Source organism: Solanum lycopersicum, chromosome 4 (assembly GCF_036512215.1).
Source record: "Solanum lycopersicum chromosome 4, SLM_r2.1".
In the NCBI taxonomy this organism is placed as follows: domain Eukaryota; kingdom Viridiplantae; phylum Streptophyta; class Magnoliopsida; order Solanales; family Solanaceae; genus Solanum; species Solanum lycopersicum.
This window is the reverse complement of record NC_090803.1, coordinates 62,136,389-62,152,181: the sequence shown is the minus strand read 5'-3', so window position 1 is coordinate 62,152,181 and position 15,793 is coordinate 62,136,389. Positions and strand designations below refer to the sequence as shown.

Genomic DNA, 15,793 nt, shown 5'->3' with positions numbered 1-15,793 from the left:
TTCATAACTCCACATAGTTGAGGCGCATGGGAGATGCCACATAAGTCAAGATTGAGTTACATCTAAGATCCATCTTTACATGCTATCAGAGTGAAATCAAATCCAAATTATTGTTCACAAATGTTACACTCCCATTTAGAAGTGTTCACACTCAAATTAAGGACTGAGCGTGTGGGAAAGTGTTAACAAATCCCACATTGGTACAAAGATGGGAAATTGCTCGACTTGTATAAACTTGGACAAAACTTCCTTCATAAGCTAGTTATCAAGGTTAAGTTAGGTCCAAGATGCATATTTACATAAGGTGTATAAAATTTAAAAGCAAAATAGATTCGCGAGAGGAGTGTAATAGGACCATAGTCTAAAACCATACTTGTATCTTATTCCTTTCCTTTTTGAAAAGAAAATGTGTGGCTGTGTGAGATGTTTCCTTTAATTTTTGTGGGTGACCTTTAATAATCCACTCCCTCCGTTTCAATTTATATGTGTAAGTTTTAATAAATTTAACAATTCTTTAATTTAAATTTGTCATATGATATGGCTATGAATAGAAGATTAAAAGACATTTCAATAAAAATTTAAGAATCAATTTTATTTTTTTATTGTTTTTAGGTCAAATCAAATTATAATTAACAAATGAAGTAATTATAAATAGGTTATTAGTTATTACACCTTCCGTCCGTTATTATTTGTCATCTTGCTCTTTTTGAAGTCAGTTTGACTATTTTTTAAAGTTAAATTAAATCACATTAATTCGATATTTTAAATAAAAAAATTAGATATTCTAAAACAATATGAAAAGTACTATAAATTATAATTTTTTTGCATATTAATATGATGAAAAAATACATCTTAAAATATTTATCAAAGTTTTTATAGTTTGAATCTAAAAATAGAAGTTATAACAAATAATACCGAACAATGGAAGTACTAATTTATCATATGATGTTCATCAAGAAATATACCTCTAATTACATAACAGAGGACCCACTATATAAATTTATATTTTACACGACATTCTATAAATAATTTTCTATAAGTTTGTGCATACTCTTCTTCTTTCCAAAATAATAGTCAATATATATCTTTCGTTTCCCATCACTTTGAGATAAGGAAAATGTGAATATTGGGACATAACAGGCTATTGTAGCTTGTTGGCTTTAAGCAAGAGTAGTCAAACACATTTTATTCTTTTTATTTTAATTTATACGACGATATTTGATTATTACTTTTTTTAAAAAAATGAAAATTGTGTGTTTGAACATGATATGAATAATATAAAATAAGATGTTTAAAATTTAATTATTTTTAAATATAAAATAGTATTATATTTATCATAATAAATAATATTATGAGAAAATGTACTTTTATTTAAATACTTGAACATACCATAATTTCATATCACAATACCATTTTAGAGTTTAAATACTTGAACGATCACTCAATATTTAGTAACAGGTTGTGTGAAAGCATAAAGCTTCCTAGACAGCCTAGTATTGTTGGAAGGGATAATACTGAAGGCAACTCAATGACTTTAATGCTTGAATTTTCACTTCACATTTTTTTTATAAATGAAAAATTTGTCTGAACCCATGACTGAGATGTTCAAACTGATGAGGAACACAAACTTAACTTGGAGGAACAATAAAATAAATGATTTTGTGCCCACAGTGCTAATTATTTTTTCAGAAAACAAATTTCATAAGTAAAAGTTTTATTATCTCTGCTCTCTACTTACCAATAATCCCACTCACTTACCCACCCCATCTCATTTTCTTAGTATTTTGTTAGATTATATGTATATAGTGGCGTAGTCACATAGAGTATAGAGTGACTAGTCGGAACAGTCTTGGTTGAAAAATTATACTGTTATGTATATATCTCAAAATAATTCTCCAAACATATAATATTGAATCTTGAATATCTATAACGAAATTTCTAGTTTCGTATTTTTGCTTAACCATCTAACAGTAAAAATAAATATATTTCTTGACTCTTCATCTTTCCATATATAGCCTTTGTTTTCCATCACTCTGAGAGAAGCAAAAGATAAGGGAAAAAATGGCTTCCACTGGTGCTGAACTTGATAAGCCTCATGCAGTTTGCGTACCATACCCTGCACAAGGCCACATTAACCCTATGTTAAAATTAGCCAAAATCCTTAATCACAAAGGCTTTCACATCACTTTTGTCAACACTGAATACAATCATAGGCGTCTCCTTAAGTCTCGAGGCCCTCACGGTTTCAAGAACTTGCCATCGTTCCGTTTTGAGGCAATTCCTGATGGCCTTCCACCATGTGATGCTGATGCAACACAAGATATTATTGCTTTATGTAAATCAACAGATACTACTTGTTTAGGTCCTTTCAGAGAGTTACTTGCCAAGCTCAATAATACTTGTTCATCTAAGGTGCCACCTGTCTCGTGCATCGTCTCCGATGGTTCAAACAGCTACACTCTAACTGCTGCCCAAGAATTGGGTATCCCTCAAGTTCATTTTTGGACTTTTGCTGCTTGTGGGACTTTGAGTTACATGCATTATTGTAACCTTGTTGATAAAGGATACATTCCACTTAAAGGTATATCCCCTGTTTTTAAATGCTCTGCTTCAATTTTATCTTCTTGATGTATCTGTCTTGTTAACTTAATTTTATTTTATCCTCAGATGAAAGTTACTTGACAAATGGTTACTTAGAGAAGACGACTTTGGATTGGATACCGGGTATGAAAGACGTACGTTTAAGGGATCTTCCAAGTTTTCTTAAGACTGCAAATCCAGATGATTTTATGCTTAACTTTATCATATGTAAAACGGAGAGATCGAAAAAATATGCTTCTGCTATTGTTGTCAATTCATTTGAGGCATTAGAGAAGGAAGTTCTTGAGTCACTTCAAACACTTGTTCCTCCGGTGTATGTAATTGGGCCATTAAATTTGCTTGTGAAACATGTTGATGACAAGGATTTGGCGGATTTGGGATCCAATCTTTGGAAAGAAGAACCAAAGTGTCTTGAATGGTTGGATTCCAAGAAACCAAATTCTGTTGTTTATGTCAATTTTGGAAGTATTACTGTTATGACTATGAACCATCTTATTGAATTCGCGTGGGGACTTGCCAATAGCCAGCTGGATTTTTTGTGGATTATAAGGCCTGATGTTGTATTAGGAGAAGAAGCAATTCTTCCGCCCGAATTCTTGGAAGAAACTAAAGAAAGAGGGATGCTAGCAAGCTGGTGCCAACAAGAAAAAGTCCTCAACCACCCCGCAATTGGAGGGTTCTTGACTCACAGTGGATGGAATTCGACCCTTGAAAGTATTAGCAATGGGGTGCCAATGATTTGCTGGCCGTTTTTCGCAGAGCAGCCAACTAACTGTTGGTTTTGTTGCACCAAGTTGGGGATTGGAATGGAGATAAACAATAATGTGAAGAGGGATGAAGTTGAAGCCCTTGTAAGAGAGCTGATGACCGGGGAGAAAGGCAAAGAAATGAAGAATAAGGCAACGGAATGGAAGAAATTGGCTGAAGAAGCTGCTGCAAAACCAGCAGGATCATCTTATGTGAATATAGACAAATTGATCAATGAAATTCTCCTCTCTCCTAAACATTCGCTCGTTAAGTAACATTCTGTTAGTTTTTTTTTTTTTATTTCTTCAGTATATTATATTATTGTAACACTATTAATTGGTTGTTGAGTTTAGCTTGGTTGAGATATATGATAATGTATGTTTCCTTCTATCAGTATATTGTTGATACTATAAAAATCTTACACTGTAATTTTATCGATTGTAACAGATTAATCTTTTATTTTTCGAGTTACTATTATACAACCGTGCTATACCAGAGACAGGACTAATGTTTGTACCACTATGACTAGAAATGTGTAAAGTGTGCTGCAGAGGGACGGCTTATGGAAGCTGAAATAAGAAATTTGAAAGTATAAACGATACAACAAATGTTTTACCAAGTACTATCTGCTGCAAGTTGTTTTTTCTTTAATCTAGACACTCCAGATCAAGTTTATTTAGAACACAAAAAACCATAGAAGAAAAAGGTACAACATTATTTCAACATGTCAATCTACTGGAAGAAGTGAAGAACCTTTTGGCGATAGCACTTCCCTAACCAACTTGTCGAAATTCATATAAGATGATCCATTTGGAGAAGTGATTGCCTCTTCTGCTAACTTCTTCCACTTCAATGCATTTTCTTTCATCTCTTTACCCTTTTCTCCAACCATCAACTCTCTCACAAGTTCCTCAATCACTTCCCTCTTCACATTGCTATCAATTTCCATCCCGACACCCCAACGATTACAATTAAACCAACTATTTGTTTGTTGATCTGCAAAGAAAGGCCAACACAGCATTGGCACACCATATGATATACTCTCGAAAGTCGAATTCCATCCACAATGAGTTAAAAATCCTCCGATTGACGGATGATTTAAAACTTGTTCTTGAGGACACCAACCAACTAATAAACCTCTTTCCTTAGTCTCCACGAGAAATTCATGTGGAAAAATGGCTGAATCACCCATGACTAAATCAGATCTAACGATCCACAAGAAATTCATTTTAGTATTTGCAAGTCCCCAAGCAAATTCAACTAACTGGTCATTGCTCAGCACTGTAATACTTCCGAAATTCACATAAACAACAGAATTTAGCTGCTTTGTGTCCAGCCATTCGAGACAGTGAGTATCATCTATCCACAGATTAGAACCAATTGAATTCAAATCATTGTCTTGAGTTAGATTATTATTCAACAACGAGTGAAAGGGTCCAATAGTATAACTAACTGCAGAGAGCTTGGTTGCAATTTGTTTCATAACATCACTCTCTAACGTGTCGAAACTGTTCAAAATGAGTGCAGAGAAATTGTGAATTTTGTCCACGATTTCTTCTACTATAAATTCGAGTATAATATTGTTTGGTTCATTGACTTTGGCTCTAATGAAGGTTGGCAAGTTTTTTAGACGGATGCCTTCCATGCTAGGTATCCAATCTATAATCGTGTCTAAATGACATTCATCTGCAATTTCAACCAGTTAAAAAGAAATTGTAAAACAAATTAAAAATATGTGGTGGTAAGGGTTCAAATTTCATTTGGTACCTTTTAGTGGACTATAACCTTGTAGCACAAGTTTAGGATATTGGAGGTAAGCCAACAAAGCACCAGCACTAGATGTCCAAAATCCAACATTGGGAATACTTAACTCCTTAGAAACTTGATGAGTGAAGCTCATACCAGCATCAGAAACTATGCAAGTAATAGAAGGGAAATTAGAACTAGCGTTTAGTCTCGTGATGAGGTCTCTGAAAGGAACCAAACATGACTTCTTACATGCCTCACACAAAGACGATATGTCTTGTGTGGCATCCTCGTTAGAGGGAGGAGGGAGTCCATCAGGGATGGACTCGAAACGAAAGGAAGATAGGCCATCAAGGGCATTGGGACCCCGGGATTTGAGTAATCTCCGGTGATTGAACTCTGTGTTAACGAAGGTTATATGAAAGCCTCGGACATGGAGGAGTTTGGCCAATTTGAGCATAGGGTTTATATGGCCTTGTGCTGGAAATGCAATGCATACTGCATGTGGCTTGGACAACAAGGACTCCTGTGCCTGGCTCATATTGTGAATATTGGGATGGGCTATTCAAGGTTTTAATCTCCCTTTATATAGACCATTCGGAAATTACAATCCAATGATCTTCAAAGTGGTTGGTATTTGAACTTTTGACCCCTGCCTGTCTCAGGGAGTAGTCGCCATATAGATGCACAATGCTATGCAAATTAGATATGAAACACACACTGACCCAACTTTTGCTAAAATGGTTATGGGCCATGCGGACAGCGTAATCACATCGAAATCGATAAGCGAACCAAAAAAGAAGTTATTGAATTATCAATAATGATTTATTGGTTTAGCAGTTTCGATAACAGTTTTGATTCTTTTTTCTTATTGGGTTATCGGTTCTTAGCGGATTGAGGTTTTTTCTTAACGGATTAATACCAATAATCCGATAGTAAATTAAATAGTTATATATGTATTATTTTGTATATAAAGTCTTTGACTTAGAGTTTGGTTTCCTACTTTCAATTCAACTTGTCTCAAACTCTTTTTATTATACATATAAAAGTGTATGATTTTGAGCAAGATGTAACTTATGAACTCATGTGCATGCGATTCATTAATTCATATTATTTGTCACCTTATTTCTAAGTGATTTTCAATTTTTTTATGTCAAAAATTTTGACAGTTTTAAATCGATAACTAAAGTGATAAGTCAATATCTTAATTAATGATTCTATAACGGTTTAACATCCCTACAAACCGATAACCTTCCAAACCGATCGATACGCACGCGATATATATGGGTAATAGTCACCCACTAACAATAGAAGCTCTTTGATTATTTACCAAAATCGTTGACAAACCTTCGTCAGTTTAAAGTTTTGTCCATGAAGCAAGCGAGTATCCAAAATTCAAAACCACAAATCACTCTTTACCCTTCAATGTCTTAATGAAGATTTTTCCAAGCACACAAAAAATTGGTAGATTAAGGGATGAATGCTGCTTTATATAGATGAAATAATTGAAAGATGACAGCAAATATTATTTTTAGCTTGAGGCCAACTTTAGAGCTTTAAGTTTGTTTGGGGTTAGTTGGTATTGTTGCCCACCTTATTCAATGACAATAAATAATTTCATTTCCAGAACTGGTAATTGGGTGGAATTTAAGATGAATCTCAAAGCCTCAACATTTTAGTTGAGGGGCAATTTCAAATGTGAACATTGTTAGGTTTTATTTGCCCTAAATTTTTTACCATAAATAGATTTTTCTTTCAGGAAAAGATTTTGGATTGACTAATCATTTTTCTGGTAGAAAAAGGTTTAGGACTCTATAAATGGAGTAATGTTTCTTTTAACTTAATCAACATTCACAATTTAGTCATAAGGGCTTTGAGAGTTTTGGTTGGGGGAGAATTTATGGGTCACAAGATTGATACGTTATCACTTGTGTGAGCCTCCCATGTATTCCGAGTGAATTGGTTGAGGTTGTTTCTCTCTGTATTTTGTACTCTCATATTTATAGTGGATTGTTCATCTCCTTTGTGGACGTAGGTCGATTAACCGAACCACGTTAAATCTTTGTGTCTTTTGGTATATTTTTTGTTGTCTTCTTTCTCGTGGTCTTTCGAGGTTTGCATTGCTAGCTTCCGCATTTACACCTGCTTATTTCCGATCCTAACAAAGATAACGTCAAAGGCAGAAGGAACTTATTTTTGAGTCATTTCTTACATTTTAGTTTCTGGACGCATGCTTCGCATGTATATTCCATACGAGTAGTGCTTATTTTCAAATGACTTCTTTGTTAGAACAATATTAGATGAATAAATATTATTTGATATTATAAAATTCAACAACTAAATTTATTCAGATAGGTAAAATGTATAATGAATTATATATATATATATATATATATATATATATATATATATATATATATATATATATATATATATATATATATATATTTTGAGCAACATTTAGTGTATTGATTATTGATTTCTAACAATTGGAGTGGTTTCATTCAACCACTTATGATTATATAATTAGGAAAATATTAATAAACATATATCACCAAAATATTATATATGAATACCTATTATTTTTCATTTATCCACTTTTTTCTTTTACCAACTTCAGAAAATTTAAGGTATTAAAATTAAAGTTTCAAACAACTTAAGCAAAGACTCAAAGCTAATGATAAAGGTATGACATATAAGAGGTCCGAAAGTCAATCTCTACCACTTCTATGTCAATACATCCAATTGATTTCAAATCATAAATATTAATATAAAAAAACATCGATAATTTATAAAACTCTAAACTCATAAATATTACATAAACAAGAATAATATATATTTTACGAAAACGTTCACATAAAATAACAGAGAGAGTTGTACATATTCTTGATTTATGAATTCATTATATTGATCATTGAGCATAATTTAATGGAATAGATAACATCATTCATTATCAATTAAGTTAGGTAATTAAAGAAAATCAAAAGTTTTATGTTGGAGACGAAAAGACTTAAACTATGATATAATGTTCTTTTCCAACTTCCAAACAACAACTGTGTATAGCCATTTGTCACGACCCGCCCGATACCCAGGCAGATCGTGACCTGCCTAGGAAGCCAGCAGCAGGCGCAAAGGGTCTAGCGGCCCACACCAGTCAGCAGACCAAGGTGCAGGCGCCCAAGCAGGCAGCAGTTGGAGGGGCAGCCGTTACAACCGTTTCGGCAGTTTCAGCCGTTACAGCTGTTACTGAAGGTGAAGGGGCAGCAGTTTCAAGCCTTGATGAGGCTTGCTCAAGGCCTCTAGGATGTGGGGGCAGACTAGTCAAGGCTAGGAGTCCTTTTTTTTGGAAGACTTAGAAGCATGTCTTGTGGGCATGGACTTAGGGGCTTGTATATAGTGTAGCATTTATTTACTCTTAGTGTTTAGAGTAGTATAAATAGGTAGTCATTGTATTTGTAATACATCTATCAACCAACATTTGAATACAAGTCTTTCTTCCAAAATTGTCTTTTGTCTTTCTTCTTGATTTCTCTTAGCGATCCAAAATTGTGAGGCTTACTTGAGTTTGTGAGATACGTGAAAGATTCGTGAGCAAACCGTCAAGTGCCGCATGGAGTCTTGTCTAGATTGAAAAGTCCGTGACAATTGGTATCAGAGCAGGTTCATCGTAAGAGAATGACGAACGAAGGAAGCGGCGCTAGCAGCACCCCCAACATCCGCACTGATGGTGGCAAGAAGAACAAAAATGGGAAGAAGCAGCAGACGGGTAATGAACCCAATCTGCCCAGTCTTCCACAAAATGTTCCTCCACCTAGTGTTCCTACACCAAGCGAAGGGCAAACATCCCTCCCTCCCCATATTGTTGATGGAAGTGACATAGACACCGGCGAGGAGTCCGTGGACGTTACTCTCGGACCGGAGTTGATTGCAAGGGTCGAAAGGGCGAGGCAAGCCGTTGAGATCATAGGCCAGCGCTTGAATAGAACGGACAGGGATCTCAAAGCTCTTGAAGAGTACTCCCTTGAGGAAGTTGAGAACGTCCGGAAGGAGTTGGAGGCACGCCAGCAAGCCGAGTACGAGACCAAGGAGGCCATTACTTCCTTAGAAATCAGATTTAGGGAAGCAATTGGCACAATCGAGTTGCTTAAGGCCAAGGTGGCAGCACTCGAGGAGGATAGAGAGGTTGGTGGATCCTCATCACGTGACCGGGAAAGGGAAGCCAGAGTTGAGGCGCCCAAGCCACCAGTCTTCATAGGCGTCCGTGACGCGCAAGCGGTGGATAATTTCCTTTGGCACTTGGAAAATTATTTCAAGTGTATGCGGGTCCGTAGTGATGTGAACAAGATCAACACAGCTGTGTTGTATCTTTCAGAGTTGGCCATGCTATGGTGGAAGCGTAAAGAGTCTGACATTGCAAAGGGGACGTGCGCGTTGAACACATGGGAGCAGTTCCGTGTAGAGTTCAAGAAGGCGTTCCTCCCTAGCAACGTTGTCTATGAGGCAAAGCGCAAGATGCGGGAGTTGAGACAAAAGGGCAGCATACGCGCGTATGTGCGGGAGTTTACCACCCTTACATTTCAGATTCCCAACCTCATGGACGACGACGCATTGTTCTACTTCATGGATGGGCTGCAAAATTGGGCCAGAACGGAGTTGGAACGGCGGCAAGTCAGGACTATAGACGACGCCATCACGCAGGCTGAAGCCTTGACAGACTTCAGGCGAGAGAAGTCTATTAGTGCCGAGGAGGACGACGAGGTAGGCAGTCATGATGATAGTGGGGATGACAGTGGCGAAGGCGAGGAGCAAACGCCACAACCCGAAAGGCGTGACACCTACGGGTCCAGCGGCAAGAAGCCCGGAGATCGTGGCAACACGGTAAGGGATTCCAAGGATGGTTGCTTCATATGCAAAGGGCCGCATGGTTACAAGAGATGCCCTGAACTGAAAAGTCTTGGTGCTATACTCCGTGAGCGGAAGGAAGAGAAGGCCCAAGAAGAAGTCGGGGAGACTAAGCAGTTGGGCGTGGTAAGCCTATGCGGGGCAGTCATCGAGCAACCATCGACGAGGCCAAGGCAAGTTGAGCCAAGGCAAGCAGAGTCGAAGCATGCTGACAAGGGACTTGCAAAGTCTATGGCGTGGGCTCAAACAGTCGACATCACAGTCAATGGGAAACCTGCTCGTGCGTTGGTCGACACCAGTGCTGAGGTCAATGTTATGACCAAGACGGCAGCAAAGAGGTTGGGGTTGCGATATACTTCAAGCAACGCCCAAATAAAGTCTGTCAACGCAACACCGACTCCCATAGTTGGAGTAGCACACGGCGTGAACATCATGGTAGGCGATTGGCAAGGGAAAACCAAATTCATCATCGCCCCCATCAACATGTTTGATGTTATTCTTGGGCAGAAGTTCTTCCAACAGTGCCATGCAGTAATCGATCTTCATCTCCAAAAATTGACAATCATGGAGAAAGGAAGGGAATATACAGTTCCCATGGTGAAGGCACAAGCGACAGAGGGACAGGCTAGACTGACAGCCATGAAACTCGAGAGGGGCGATGTGAGAAAAAGGTTAACACCGGCAACGACCATTGCAAGTTCGAGAGAAGACAATGGTGCTGGAAAGTCCATGCCACCGCGCAGTAAGAGGGTTCCGAGTAGGAACGCTGACATGATGAAGAAGCCGCCGGAGCACTTGCCTCCGTTGAAGGAGGAAGTTCGGAAGATCGGGTCGAGAAAGGACGGGACATCGATGAAGAGGTCGCCCGGCAGAACTCAACGCCGATACGGACGCAAGGCGACGCGGACGTCGCATCATCAGGTGGGGGAGTTTGTCACGACCCGCCCGATACCCAGGCAGATCGTGACCTGCCTAGGAAGCCAGCAGCAGGCGCAAAGGGTCTAGCGGCCCACACCGGTCAGCAGACCAAGGTGCAGGCGCCCAAGCAGGCAGCAGTTGGAGGGTAGCCGTTACAACCGTTTCGGCAGTTTCAGCCTTTACAGCTGTTACTGAAGGTGAAGGGGCAGCAGTTTCAAGCCTTGATGAGGCTTGCTCAAGGCCTCTAGGACGTAGGGGCAGACTAGTCAAGGCTAGGAGTCCTTTTTTTTGGAAGACTTAGAAGCATGTATTGTGGGCATGGACTTAGGGGCTTGTATATAGTGTAGCATTTATTTACTCTTAGTGTTTAGAGTAGTATAAATAGGTAGTCATTGTATTTGTAATACATCTATCAACCAACATATCGATACAAGTCTTTTCTTCCAAAATTGTCTTTTGTCTTTCTTCTTGATTTCTCTTAGCGATCCAAAATTGTGAGGCTTACTTGAGTTTGTGAGATACGTGAAAGATTCGTGAGCAAACCGTCAAGTGCCGCACGGAGTCTTGTCTAGATTGAAAAGTCCGTGACACATTGCTATGAGATTTATATATTGCAAGTCAAAAAAACTAAGAAAAAGAATGAACAAAATTACAGAAGAAAACATTTTGTTGAGAAAGCATTGTATTCTAAATTACTAGTACATATTAAGATAAAATGCTATAATAAGTATTGCTACTATAATAATTACTGGCAGATGAACCATCTATTACTTATTCGGTTCAATGCATATGATTATTAATAAATTTTATGTTTTAAAATTATAGTTGCTCGAGTTTTAATGTTATTTTTATATAATTAAATATTATTATTTGTTAAGATATTTTATTAAATTTTTATTTAGTGTAGGAACAAAATAGTATTTTTATATAGGCATGTCACATGCACTCGAAAAGAGACGATGACATGGTCTAAAAATTTGGTTTCGCAGAAAAACTAAAAAATCTTTTTTTTATTCCATTTATAAGTAGTCATAGAGATCATAGCGTTGTGTTTTTCTACAAAGAATGGAAAAGTTTTTTTTTTGTTAATTATTAGGCGAAGCTAGGATTAAGAGTTTGATATTCTAAATTTCGTTAATAACCGTCAATCAATAGGCGAAGTTAGGATTAAAGTTGGGGTTCACAAATTAAATATACAGTATAAATACAGAGTCTAAGAATAAGTTATTGAATTCGTTCAAATCCATGAACCTCACCCTAGCTCAGACTTTAATTATTGCAAATACAATTTACAACAAACATGACATTCACAAAACTTAATCTTTGAACTTGTTGTCATACTCGAACTATTGGACCATAGCAAGCTGCGTAATATAAATTCAAGACCACCCACCTTTAAAGTCATTCTTGTAAATCGCCCGTTAATGTTTTATAAAGACTTGTCCAAGCACATGCTGAGGTGCCTAAACACCAAAAATGAATTGGTAGATTAAGTGATGGTTGCTGCTTTATATAGATGAAATAATTGAAAGATAACAGCAAAGTAGTACTTTTTTAGCTAAAGGCGACATCAGAACACTAAGTTTGTGTTTGGGTTGATTGGTATTTGTTGCCATCCTCATTCAATGAATTGGGAATTGGGTGGAATTTAACAAGAATCCCAGAGCCTCAGCGTTTGAATGAGGGACAAGAGTTATAATATTTCAAGCCATTTGCTCAGCCTGCCATGTGGTGTGTATAGGCATGTCACATGCGGTTGATAATATATTCACAAGACGATGACATGGTCTGACAATTTGGTTTCGTCGAAAATCTGAAAATGTCATATGTTTTTCTCTTTAAGTTGTAAGTGGTCATGAGAGATCATTTCCATTCGAAATTATAGTTTTTTTCTAATAAGAAAGTTTATTTTCATCAATTATTGCAAGTACATTATACAACCTTGGAGAAACATGACATTCACAAACTTACCCTTTAATTTCTCAATAGTACATGGCTAACCAACTTGTCAAAATTCATATAAGATGATCCATCTGAAGAATCTATAGCTTTTTCTGCTAATTTTTTCCACTTCAATGCATTTTCTTTCATCTTTTTACCCTTTTCTCCAATCATCAACTCTCTTACAACTTCCTCAATCACTTCCCTCTTCACATTACTATCGATTTCCATCCCGACATCCCAACGATTACAATTAAACCAACTATTTGTTTGTTGATCTGCAAAGAAAGGCCAACACAACATTGGCACACCATATGATATACTCTCGAGAGTTGAATTCCATCCACAGTGTGTTAAAAATCCTCCAATTGACGGATGACTTAAAACTTGTTCTTGAGGACACCAACCAACTAATAAACCTCTTTCCTTAGTCTCCGCGAGAAATTCATGTGGCAAAATGGCTGAATCACCCATGACTAAATCGGATCTAACGATCCATAAGAAATCCATTTGAGTATTTGCAAGTCCCCACGCAAATTCAGTTAACTGTTCATTGCTCATTACTGTAACACTTCCAAAATTCACATAAACAACAGAATTTGGTTTCTTCGTGTCCAGCCATTCGAGACAGTGAGTGTCTTCTTTCCATAGATTAGAACCGATTGATTTCAAGTCTTCGTCTTGAGTTGGATTACTCAACAGAAAACGATGTACGGGTCCAATAGTATAATTAACTACAAGAAACTTGGTTGCCAGTTGTTGCAAAACATCACTCTCTAGCATGTCAAATGTGTTGAAAATTAGTGCAGAGAATTTGGGAATTTTGTCCACGATTTCTTCCACTATATATTTCATTATAATATAGCTTGGTTCATCAACTGTCGCTCTGATGAAGCTTGGCAAGTGTTTTAAACGGATGCCTTCCATGCCCGGTATCCAATCTATAATCGTATCTAAATAACTTTCATCTGAAATTCAATCAGTTCAAAGAAACTTGATTAATTTTATAATGGTTAATGTTAGCAAGTACAGTTTAATATGTATGACCATGGACACTCAATGAACTTATTAACCTTTTAGGTAATTTTGAAAAATCTATACACGGTTGATTGAGCTAGAGACCAAGGTACGGTTTTTAGCTCTGATCTAAATTATTACCTTTTAAAAGAGAGAAAAGTCTCTCATCTTTGAATTAAGTCTCAAAGTCATCCTTGAGTTTTTACATGGAGTAGTAATAATCCCTCATGTTTGCAATATTGGTGCACTTTTAAATCCTGACTACGCCTAATTGACTAAAATATTTAAGAAGTTGGTTTTCATACCTTTTAGTGGAGCATAACCTTGTTCCACAAGTTTAGGATATTGTGTGAAAGCCCACAAGGAACAAGCACTAGCAGTCCAAAAGCCAACATTAGGAACACCTAATTCCTCAGAAACTTGTTGGGTGAAGCTCATACCAGCATCAGAGACTATGCAAGAAATAGAAGAGAAATTGGAATTATTATTTAGTCTCGCGACGAGGTCTCTAAAAGGGGCCAAACACGACTTCATACATGCCTCACACATAGAAGGAACGTCTTGTGTGGCATCCTCGTTAGAGGGAGGGAGTCCGTCAGGGATGGACTCGAAACGAAAGGAAGGTAGCCTAACGAGGGAATTGAGACCCCGGGATTTGAGTAATCTCCGGTGATTGAAATCCGTGTTAACAAAGGTGATATGAAAGCCTTGGATATGGAGAAGTTTTGCTAATTTAAGCATAGGGTTAATATGGCCTTGTGCTGGAAATGGAATGCATACTGCATGTGGCTTCGATAATTTGGACTCTGTTTGCTTCATATTGCCCTGTTTTTTTTCCTCTTACAAAAATTGTGTGTGTATATTTTTCTCACTTATATAGACCACTTTTGTAGCCCGCTCTCTACTCTCTTTCGCGTAAGATTTATCTAAATCGATTTTCTAAACAAAAAATCTTGTCATAATCAGTAAAACTGTAGATATGTATAAACAAATATTTCAATCAATTCATTATGTGAAGTTTTTTTCTATTAGTACAAAATACAATCAAATATAATCTGAATTATTTTTATATATACATGTGTGGTTGTTTGTCTTAAATTTTTAATATTTTCTTGCTAATTACTGATATATTTTTTATTGGATAAACATTGGAATATCAAAAATTTTGATTCATCAGATTTTGTATCACTAGACACAAAATATGTATCTAATGTGTCAGACTCTTTTTCGCTTTCGAAACTTCTTTTCTTATTTAATTGACACATATTGATACAATCAATTATATTTATAGATCAAAAGTATTATATATACGTACATCAAAAAAGATTGATACATCTATTATTAGACTATATTTATAACTTATCAAAAAGGACTATTAGAAAAACTATATAGATGTATTTATTTAGGGGTGATGTTATGATTCAGACATTGTCTTAATAATTTCCTTTTGTCATCTGGGTATTAAAAAAACTGATACAATTATTATCAAATTGTTTCATCGGGTGAATATCCATCGACTAAATACATATACTAGATATATTAGATTCTTCTTCACTTTTTGAATTCTCTCTACTTCTTCGATTGATACAACCAATTGTATTTCTATATTAGAAAAAATGTATTTATGTATTAGAAAAATATTGTATTTGTTTAAAATTAATATCAATTTTTAGTTAAACATTAATATTCTATATCATTTTATTGACGTGACATATTATATATTGCACTAACTCAAGGCACCCAAAAAACTTCTATGTTTTCAAAAGTAAAATTATTTCTCCTTTTTCTCATCGACCTGCTCTACCACCCTTATGTCTTTGGAATTGTACGGGAAAACAAACAAAAGATCAATAATTTCTTTACAAATGCACAACTTAACAAAAAAAAAGTGATGTAATTATTATGAATTAAGAAAGTTGGT

At 36.4% G+C, this 15,793-nt stretch overlaps 3 protein-coding genes across 3 annotated transcripts; 1 reads left to right on the top strand and 2 right to left on the bottom strand.

Moving 5' to 3' along the window:
* Positions 1–1,455: 1,455 nt before the first annotated feature.
* On the top strand, positions 1,456–3,764 carry LOC101258947 (7-deoxyloganetin glucosyltransferase). The gene is made up of 2 exons (XM_004237878.5): positions 1,456–2,581; positions 2,668–3,764. Exons 1-2 carry the CDS (start codon positions 2,062–2,064, stop codon positions 3,621–3,623), a joined length of 1,476 nt encoding a protein of 491 aa, XP_004237926.2. The 5' UTR covers positions 1,456–2,061; the 3' UTR covers positions 3,624–3,764.
* A 144-nt stretch (positions 3,765–3,908) lies between these two features.
* LOC101268469 (7-deoxyloganetin glucosyltransferase-like) lies at positions 3,909–5,757 on the bottom strand. Its single transcript, XM_010321879.4, has 2 exons — positions 5,116–5,757; positions 3,909–5,034 (listed from the first exon to the last, which is right to left on the bottom strand). Exons 1-2 carry the CDS (start codon positions 5,633–5,635, stop codon positions 4,076–4,078), a joined length of 1,479 nt encoding a protein of 492 aa, XP_010320181.2. The 5' UTR covers positions 5,636–5,757; the 3' UTR covers positions 3,909–4,075.
* A 7,042-nt stretch (positions 5,758–12,799) lies between these two features.
* On the bottom strand, positions 12,800–14,914 carry LOC101258650 (7-deoxyloganetin glucosyltransferase). Its single transcript, XM_004237877.5, has 2 exons — positions 14,178–14,914; positions 12,800–13,823 (listed from the first exon to the last, which is right to left on the bottom strand). The coding sequence occupies exons 1-2, from the start codon at positions 14,689–14,691 to the stop codon at positions 12,889–12,891; spliced, it is 1,449 nt and encodes a 482-aa protein (XP_004237925.2). The 5' UTR covers positions 14,692–14,914; the 3' UTR covers positions 12,800–12,888.
* Between the last annotated feature and the right edge of the window lie 879 nt (positions 14,915–15,793).

Bases quoted from the DNA above. Each gene is read 5' to 3' on its own strand.
- LOC101258947 (XM_004237878.5), top strand. From the start codon at position 2,062: ATGGCTTCCACTGGTGCTGAACTTGATAAGCCTCATGCAGTTTGCGTA. The intron at 2,582-2,667 runs GTATATCCCCTG...TTTTATCCTCAG, and splicing joins AGGATACATTCCACTTAAAG to ATGAAAGTTACTTGACAAAT.
- LOC101268469 (XM_010321879.4), bottom strand. From the start codon at position 5,635: ATGAGCCAGGCACAGGAGTCCTTGTTGTCCAAGCCACATGCAGTATGC. The intron at 5,035-5,115 runs GTACCAAATGAA...TTGAAATTGCAG, and splicing joins AGGTTATAGTCCACTAAAAG to ATGAATGTCATTTAGACACG.
- LOC101258650 (XM_004237877.5), bottom strand. From the start codon at position 14,691: ATGAAGCAAACAGAGTCCAAATTATCGAAGCCACATGCAGTATGCATT. The intron at 13,824-14,177 runs GTATGAAAACCA...ATTGAATTTCAG, and splicing joins AGGTTATGCTCCACTAAAAG to ATGAAAGTTATTTAGATACG.